The sequence below is a fragment of the Prosopis cineraria genome, unplaced genomic scaffold, assembly GCF_029017545.1.
Source record: "Prosopis cineraria cultivar Desert tree isolate PC_DT_omini unplaced genomic scaffold, ASM2901754v1 PC2, whole genome shotgun sequence".
Taxonomy (NCBI): Eukaryota; Viridiplantae; Streptophyta; class Magnoliopsida; order Fabales; family Fabaceae; genus Prosopis; species Prosopis cineraria.
The window spans coordinates 8,141,965-8,152,036 of NW_026555333.1; the positions used below are offsets into that span (position 1 = coordinate 8,141,965).

The following is a 10,072-nucleotide window of genomic DNA, read 5'->3' on the forward strand; positions in this document are numbered from 1 at the left end:
TTAAAATATCGTAGTGAGCTCAAAGCAAGTTTGTCGATTAGACTATTGATGCACCAATAGGCTTCAACAAAAAAGGACTTTCCTGCGCTTGCTTCCGCCTCAAGGAATAATAACTCGCGAGCGCTATCCCATTTCACCGCGAGCTATATGTGGTTGTATTTTTTTTATTATTTTTTTAAAACTCGTTTAATATACAATATTCACTTGTGATTAATTTAGTATTGAAAAGAAACACTCAAATAATGTCTCGTTGTTGTTCCGTACAGTGCACGTGCATTACACCAAAATCTTATGCGTGTGATTTACCAATAAGATGAAACACTTCAAAAGCTTTTAAATTTCATCCAATCCCCTATCTATACAAGAAAAATGCTACATAAACATTCAAGATCCCCACCCCAATGGGACGGCGACGTCGAGGACAAATACCTCACAACATCTCTATCAAGATCAACTAACACAAGTTCCTAGCAATTTACATTTCCACCACAAGTTTTATCTTTCCTTGATAGCTAAAGTAATCTATGAACTGCAAATGCCTCCCCTATGAGACAGAATGCCTCCTGTGTCTTGAGGAAGAACCGGATGATTTGGTATCTACAGGGACTACAGAAGTTGGGCTGTTAGAACTCCCTGAAGTCTCGGAGCTCCGATTCTCTCCCTGTCCTTTCCCCACAATCCACAACTTATCGAAGATTCTCCTTGACCGAGATGGTAGGAGTTGCATACCACTTTTACTGCTTTTGCTATTGTTCTTCCTCAATTTCCCTTTATTACATAGCTCTTCATCTTTGCTGCTCAAATGGCTCCTCTGATCTTTGAATGACTGGCAATTCTCTCCCAGTGTTTTCTCGCAATCCTCGTCACATTGATTGCTGCTGAGAGCTTGAACCTTCGTAGAAGCTCTAAGCTGCTCATGGAAGAGAACCTGAACTACAACTCGGAGTGGAAGCCGCTCGTTCTGTGCAGCATGCATTGAAGCATCCACTGTCAACTTCTTCACATCCATCAAACCACATATCTTCTTCCTTTCTGCTTTTGTTAGGCTCGGGTGCTCCTGAAAGCAAAATACTAGGTTTTATACTAGAATGCCACAGGCTAGGCAAAAAGAGGCAACTTGCATAGAAAGGAGAAATCTGTTTACTATTTGTCTTAAAATATATGATATGGCCATTGATAGTACAAAGTGCACACTACAAAGCATGGTCAGATTAGTTCACCATTAGAAAACTTTAGAGATCATATAATATTATAAAACATAGCAAAAAGACTGATGAAGCTTCTTACAGAAATCTACCTTCAAGTATATGTCAATAGCTCTGTAGAGACCATCGTGCTTTGGCCGAGCAAACTCTGGAATTGACTGTAACAATTCAATGAAACTAGACATATTGAGACTGGGATCACGTGCAATTTCTGCCAGGTAACCATCCACTAACTTGCCAATGTTCAACAAGCTTTTTCCTTTGTCCGTGCACTCATCAAGTTCCATATCATGGCTTTCCCTTTCAGAAGTCATGCATCGATTCAAAAGACATTGTACTAATTGAACATCGTATATGGTTGTCTGCGGAGACCTGGCAGGGATCAACAAGTCTTTAACAGAAGCTTCATGCAATCTGAAGCTAATGTTCTTCATCAATTCTTCACGCGATGATTCATGTGCTCCAACTAGTATGGCCACTTTCAATAGCTTCAGCAAGAAGCTACATGAACAGCCCCCACCATAGTCAAACGGCAATAAACAGACAATTGTTTCAACTAAAGTCTATTCCTCTGAGCATGAGCATCAGAAACTAATGCCTCAACAGATTCAGGTAACCATCTGACTGCATAGACCTCAAGAGCCTCTCCGATTATGACACCATCCATTCTTCCCTTTGATTTGACAGCAATCATTACTCTTTTGTAAAGATCAATGTCCAACTCGCAAACATCTTCAACCCACCAATCCTTGGGAACTGACTCAATTTTCTCTTGGCATATCATCTGGTCCTCAGTAATTTTATCATCCTCACTTAGTTTCCGGTTGTACGTGTAGGACCACGTGATGTGTTCTGGGTTCACAGAAGTTTTTGAAGCTATGGAATCTGTGCATCTTCCAATGATCTTCAGATCCTCAGACCATGGCAGAAGAGATTTAGTAGTCTGGAGAACAATGATGGAATCCTTCCAGCTACGGAAGATACTTGAGTTTAGAAACACCTCAATCTTAAAAATCAAGTTCCCCTTGTCGATATCCTCAGTCATCTCAAGGTACTCTGCTGCACAACGGGCAGCCACAACATTGTACGCATTAAGAGTAACAGTTATTCCATAGCAGAATTTTGCGCATATTTCAAAGGCTTTAGGACCTCCAGGGAAATCAGCTATGTATATTTCATCAGAATTCTCTTCATCTGCCTTCGATACCAGCTTCTGCAATTGATTACTCTTAGACAAGAGAGGAAACTTCAAAACAACGGAAATAAAAAAAATTAGAAACAGAAGTGGAAGCAAGCACCTAGCTGATTTTTCTATATCTATAATAATACATATATTATAGGAATTAAAATGCAAATCCAACACACAAATTAGAACACATCCTTGGAGTCGTTTCAAACTCAATTACTACATTTTAAATCTCTCAACGCAAAGCAAAGAACTTGAGATATTTGACTGCACAAATGTTGTGTTGTTAAATGATTGAAAACGCTCGAAAGTCATTAACTCGCAACACGCTGAAATCACCTTTCAAATGTACACACATCATTTTAAACTTGGTAAAATTATCCCGGAGTGTATTTAATAGGGCAAAGATAAGCAAGGTGCTAAAATACTATGTACCTTATGAAGGTAAAACTTCACTTCACCAACATTAATGATCACATCAGTGGCCAAATCGGTCGACACATACCTGCATGAGTTGGATGTTGTATGTTATAATTTTAATCAAGGACAAATTATTCTTTGGGAGAGGGGGAAACAAAAGGCTTAGTTGATGTAAATAATGCTCCATTTACCAATCTGTTTTGCGTTTGAACCGCTTTCAGAAATGAAGGATCCAAGGTTGAATCCAGATTGAAGTCGAAATAAACAAAAAGAAAAGAAACAAGCCCTATCTGTAGACCATCAAGTTTTAATTGACTGACCACATGCAGCTCTTGGTTGCAAGAGACTTGGCACATGCATGACATTAACAGATGACACTACAACATTTCATAGTCAAACATAATTTATAATACGCTGAAACGACAATGATTCATGTTATCCCTAAAACAATCCACCCATGAGAAACTAACCTTCTCCCGCGTTGAACGTCACTTTAATTACGCTAGGAAAAATTAGAAGCTCAAGATTGTCAGAAGATATATATATATATATATATATGCGCATATTGCAGCTAGTATTTTTTATAACTTTAAAACAGCTTTTTTTTTTTAATACATTCTCGATGATTGAAGATGACGAATACTACAGAACACTTTAGCATATCTGGATGACAAAATTCTTGGCCTTTTGACAATCTTTCCCCTTACCCCCTTCTTATCTGTCATCAGCAGTAAAATGTTAACATTGTAATTTGTGAGAAACCCACGGCGTTAGTTCTCACTCTTTTATTTTCAACATTATTTCAAATTTTCAATACTTGAAAGGTTGGGAGTTTGTAGACGAAGGCTTATAGGTCGCTTATCTTTGTTTTACAACGTGATCAGGAACAAACCTCCAAATAGCAGTGCTTTACTCCACAAAAGTTCCGATTCGAATTCATTAATGAACAATGCTACTGCAGAATACCGTTTTTTTTTTTTGGGGAGGGGGAGGGGGGAGATGAAAACAAAAACAGGACAAAAGACAAATGACTGCATGATACTTGTTTGAAAATACAAACACAGGAAGAATATTGGTTCAGAAGCTTCTAACCTGATGATAGACTTTCCGTCAGCTTGAAGAGCATTAGGCTTCGAACCCAACTTCATAAACTTCATTTTACCCTGGGATTCGGACAAAATGAAGTATGAGCCTGTGACCACAGCAAAACCTTCAGACAAAACGATAAGCTACGGCTTCGTTTCTCTAAATCCGTCCATAGGTTAAACCTCTGCTGCAATGGTTAGTAATCGATGCACTCAACCTCCCTTACCAAATCACCGAACAGAGACAGACTTGGACCGGTACCTAAACCAATGCCAGAAATGGTTTGCAAGCAAGAACGCTCTTAAAGTCTCTAATACGCTACTCAGAAGCGCAGGGAACTTTGACTGAAACAATTACACCCCATCTAACTTGGATTTCGCGTCGTTGTTCCAGCGATGACGCTGTTAGCGAGAAGAGCGTGGTTTGGTTAGATAATAACAGGGAAAGGCAAGAAAATGCGCTACTACTGGCGGTGGTTATCCACCCAAAGTTACAGCTTGCAAAAAAGCAGTTATCTAAAAAAATTGTAGAAAAGCAAGGCGCTTTGAAGAGGCGAAGCAATTCTGATTTGCTCGGAAAAGCAGGGAAAGAAAACGTCTTTTAGGGTCTTAGCAATGGAGTGTCCGGCTATAAAAGTTGTCTGCCCAAAGAGAAATATGTCGTCGGAATTCTGCCAACCTTGGGGAAAAATGAAAATGACGTCGTAAATTGCTGGGGAGAAAAATAAAAATTAATGAAATTTCATTTCAGAGCAAAAGACTGATATAGTAATAAATTCTCGCCGCCTTTGCTTTAAATCATTCTGATTCGCTCAAGATCTTCCCTTGGCGCAAATCTCAAAGGGTCTCCCGTGAGAAGCACAACATACACTGATCTGGATGCTATGAATGATCATCTTTCTAGGCCTGACACGTTTGTCTCTCTGCTTCTTAAATTTTGCAGTAGAAAAGTAAAGGGAGGGAAAGTTAGAGTCTGTGTTTATGTATGCGTAGCAAGGCGTATAATATGATAGCTCGGAGAGGTTCACCTTCATGAGCCTTTATGATTGTGGAAAGCATGCCACCGTTTGTTGATCATTTTGGTCCCTCCTCTTTGTACAAAATTTTGAAAATGTCCCCACCTTGATTTTGAAAAATTTTCTTATAAAAATCATGGATGTAACTAAATTTAAAATTTTAGAATCAAACAAATATGAAAATAAACTGTAGGTTGTGTAACTTAAATGAAAATAATTTTATTAGACAAATGACTAAAAGCTTTAAATAGAAATTAAAAAATATGATTTGTTAAATATCTAGCATACTCCTTTTGTCTTTATTTATAAAATATTTTTTATTAAATCACGAAAATTATAAAAATTAATTATTTAATTAAAAGCGTGATAACATTTTAATTTTACCCTTAATTATTATAAATAAAAAAATGAATCTATTTTTTTAAAAGGAAATTAATGAAAATACTTGTATTTTTTTCTTTTCAATTAATAAGAATATAATGATTCATTCATTAAAAAAATATTAACAATCTCTTATATTTAATGACAAAAAAGTTTTAAAAATCTCTTGTATCTAAGAATGAAGGGAGTAACTCGTTAAATTTTTTACATTATTTCTCATTTTTGTAACATTATTTGTAAATTTATTAAGATTTAATTAAATTGGAAATTATTAGATTATTATAAATTGTACTCCTTCCATTAAAAAATGTAAGGTATTTTTAACCGAATCTCACTGTCAATAAAGTAGTTATCTACTTTCTAACTAATTATATATTTTCATATTTACTCATATTAAAAATCCTACAATAAATATAAAGTCATTATCAATAGGGACACTTTTAAAAAAATTGTAATGATTACATCTTAAAAGATTAAAAATGCCTTATATTTTTTAGCATCCAACTCCTTAAAAAATACCTTATATTTTTTAACGGATAGAGTATTTACTAAAAACATTACTCTACTTGCTAATTTTTTTATATTATTTGATAAGTTCATTATGTTACTTGTTAATTGCTCCCTCTATTAAAAAATATAAAATATTTTTTAAGGGATTAGATGTTATAAAATTTAAGATGTTTTAGGTGTTTTAAATTGTAGTTGACGTTTTTTTTGGCTCGTAATAAATGAATCATTTTAAATTTATCTTAAAGTAAAATATTCTAAACAATGGTAAATATAGAAAGATTGTATTAATTTAAATACCGTTAAATACTTTATTAATAGATAAATTTATTTTAAAATATCTTATATTTTTTAATTAAAATAGTATCTAACTTGTGTTAAATCCATCATAACTTATTAAATTATTAACTTTACATATAAAATTTATTATGTTGCTCGTAGTGATGGGTTTAATATGGCATCTTAAATTATTGACTTGACTTGTAAAATTTATCATGTTACTTGGCGTAAGAGATCTAACATAACGTGTTAAAATATTAATTTATAAAATTAATTACACTTTTAACAAGTAAATATAAGATATTTGACAAGTCATGTTATGCGCTTAACAAGTCATATTATAAAGTAATTTATTTTTTTCTTCACTTTTGTTGAGAACGTATTTAGCCATTCACCTTACAAGATTGTTTTTATTTCAGTTCCAACAGCATGTACTGTATTTTAGATTTACTTGATCCTACTTTTTAATTAAGTCAAATTCATAGTCTTAACAAAAATTCTCCCTTAAATTTTCCACCAACAATTTTTTATTTTTCTAAGTAATATTGATTTTTTAATTTAATTCTAAAGCCAGTAACTTGGATCAAGTCCAACGGGACAACCCAAGTCTATTAAAAACAATCGGGGTTAGATTTGGCTATATAAGTTTTTTAAGAGGACATAATACTTTAAGCAATATCTAAATAAGCAAACTCAAATTCAGTCAAACCCGAATAAACTCGATCATTAAAATTTTTTACTTTATGTGCATGTAGAGTTAATAATTTTGGCCAAATTTAACAAACTAACCCAAACCTGACAAAAAAGACTTAGAGTTGGACCTAGTTGTGTGAGTTTTTTTAAAAATGTATGATATTTTAAACCTGATCTAAATAAATTGACCCAAATTGAGTTCGGTCTAAATAAGTTTGACCCATCCGGATTACCAACTCTATTTAATTTATTATATGAATTGGCTTAAAATTTTAAATTCAATTTATTTTTATGTGATTTTGTACTAGTAAAACAATAATTTTCAAGAAACACTGGCAATATCTTTTTCATTTTTCATTAAATGGCATTATCATTGAATTAGGATTGATCATAATAATATTTTAGTCCAAATATTTTAATTTCAAACACGACTATTAGTATTAACCATTAGCCAATGTTTTAAAGTTGCGTGAGTTAGTTAAAATTCACTTACTCCCCCTTAAAAATACAAAACATTTTTAATTGAATTATAATACTAATAAATTAATTAATTATCTTTAAATTGATAATATTTGTACATGTGTGCCCTTATTTAATAAAGTGTTTTACTTAAAGGTAAATGATTGAATGGCTTATTTTTTAAAAATATTTAAAAAATTATTAATTGCAGATTAAAAACTAAAAATATTTTATATTTTTTAATATGTAGCATCAAGAAAAATATGTTATATATACAGATAGATTATGTTTAACAAAAGAAGAGGAAATACTGTGACACAAACAATTTGTGTCTAGTGAAATTATCACGTTAATGTTTTTCCTCAGATTGTGTGTGTGTGAACGTGTTTGGCTGATAATAGAAGTTTAGACAACGGGAAAAAGAAAAGAAACAAGATAAGTTATCAAGAGAAAGAGAGAATAATAGAATGGGATCAAGGAAGAGACACGCCCATATAACATATATAATATATATATATATATATCACGTGCCATCAAACGAAGCTGACTGAGTAAAGAAGGCAGAGTAGAAGTTAAACTCAAAGGAGGTTGCTCCTTCTTCTGGTCAAGACCCTCCATTTTGCTTCTCACTGAACACGTCTTTACTAAATTTTTCTTTTAATTTTTTAATTGCAAAAGTGGATAGGCAATCGTGCGCTGAAGGCAGAATATCAACTATGGGGCACAACCAATGAAACCTGTTAACGCTGACCATCTCTTGTGAATTTAAAGAGTTGGCAAACGGGTGGATTGAGTTTTTATGGGCTCATTTTTTATACGTTCGAGTTTATAGGTTAAATTACATCAAAATCAATCATTTTTTTTAACCCTACCCTTATTCCGAAGGTTCATGTTTAGGCTCGTAGGTCTTTTTTTTTAATTTTTAAAAAATTTAAAATAAATGATAAATTTATATTTTTAAAATATAACCATATATTATAAAATTTAATTTTAATTTTAAAATTGAAAATATCTTTTTTTTTTGAGATAAAACAATAATAGGTTTAGACAGGTTGCTTGAGCGCAGTTTTTTAAGGCAGGGCTTCAAGTTTTAATTTTTTAAAAAAATGTCTATTTTCAAACACAAATCCTCATAAAAACGGGTTTACATATACGGCCTGTCTTGCTCAGACCTTATTCTTAAATGGCCGGTTTTATCTCCAGTATAGAATATAAGCAATCTTATTTCATGCTAATCATGGTCCAAAACACAAGCAACTTATTACTTGTAATTTTTTTTATTTTATCTCTTATATTTATTAACTTAAATTAATTATTTCTATAAATTTATAACATTTTTCTCACTCAATATAAATTGAAATTAAAAGTAAAAGGGAAAAATAATATATATTTTCATATGAATAAACATTTTATTGGTATGTAAATTATTGTTAAAAAATATTTTTATTTTGGACGTGAGAGAGTGCCTGTTAAAAATGTTTAAATCAATAAAAATGCTTTGTCTTTAGATCCAAGAGCATAACTGTAACATTCCAACAGAGTTAATGTTTAAAAAAAAAAAAGATTCATCCAGTATGATTGTGATGATGATCAGATTCATGAAATGAATTCATATCATATTGACCACATACATATTTATATATCCTCTTACTGATAATTCTTGAAATATCATCATTAAAATAAAATGGTCCCCTCATCTATGATTAGAGTTAGTTGATTCATACGCTCATCCCAACCCCAACAACAGTCTTATCTAACAAAAAAATTTCACATTGTCTTCATAATGAATACAGGTAGCAACTGGAGCTTGGTCTCAATTAATTAGGACCACAGGAGAAATAAATTGCGTGGTAGTATATCTCTATCCACATTTTTGCCCCCACGTCCTATTCCTTCTTTAATACCCAGCCTTTCCATTCCACAAACGTGTTCTTTGTCCACTTTCTAGATTTATCTTCACCTTCACCTTCCAATCCAACTAGTTTCCATGTCCATTCTGTTCCTTTCTCCTTCTATTTCAGTCCCTCGCACCTTCTCTCTCAAGCTGTGATGAGTTCTTTTTCCCCATTTATTTTAGTTTCCTTCTCCTTCACAAGGGTCTGCGAGGGACCATGATCCGAACAACCTGGTCCTCCACAATCATAGAGCTCTTTTTTGGGTCCAATCCACAGTCATGCTCTGAACTTAGCTTGAAAGCACATGCGTATCCAAGACATTAATCATAGTCCCTTTATAAACTGTCACTTTTTAAAAGTTACTGTACCTGTTATGGAAATTTCTTTTGTACTGACTATAATTAATCACAATATACTTTTAATTAAACAAAGCTAAATTAACAGTATAATAATTTGAATATCGAGCACTGCGCAGGTGAATGTGTAAAGGATCTAAACCCATTCCATTTTCTCACCTCCTTTCTCTTTCTCTCTGTGCGTGTACGCGCGTTCTAGTCCTTCATATACTGGTGATACTGTAATCGAGCCATTATTCGTCTGGTGAATTAAGGCATCCCATGTGCATAATTTATGAATGAGTAGTTGAATCAGCAATTACCCACTCGTTTATGAACACTGATGGCTCTGCAGGGACCGACGTGGCTGGCACGACCTGATATTAAACTGCAACACAGCTAATTCGTAACACACTCCTACATCTATAAGCATATCGCTCGTCAGTTTTAGTTTTGTTTCAACTTCAATTACTCTATATTAACCGACAAATTGGTTCCATGAAATACCTACCTAACTAGGGCTGCTTTTTCCGCTGTTTGCCTCAGCCGCAATTATAGGAAACTGATGTGTATTATATATCCACACAACATGGAGCCAAGTAGGCATGTGT

The 10,072-nt window shown here is 33.3% G+C and overlaps 1 protein-coding gene across 1 annotated transcript; it reads right to left on the reverse strand.

Annotated features, from left to right (window-relative positions):
• Positions 1–314: 314 nt before the first annotated feature.
• Positions 315–4,911, reverse strand: LOC129302276 (BTB/POZ domain-containing protein NPY1-like). Its single transcript, XM_054941042.1, is given in 5 exon segments — positions 315–1,057; positions 1,298–1,765; positions 1,768–2,451; positions 2,827–2,896; positions 3,904–4,911. Coding segments are annotated over 5 exon segments (1,800 nt in total). The 5' UTR covers positions 3,969–4,911; the 3' UTR covers positions 315–544.
• Positions 4,912–10,072: the final 5,161 nt, after the last annotated feature.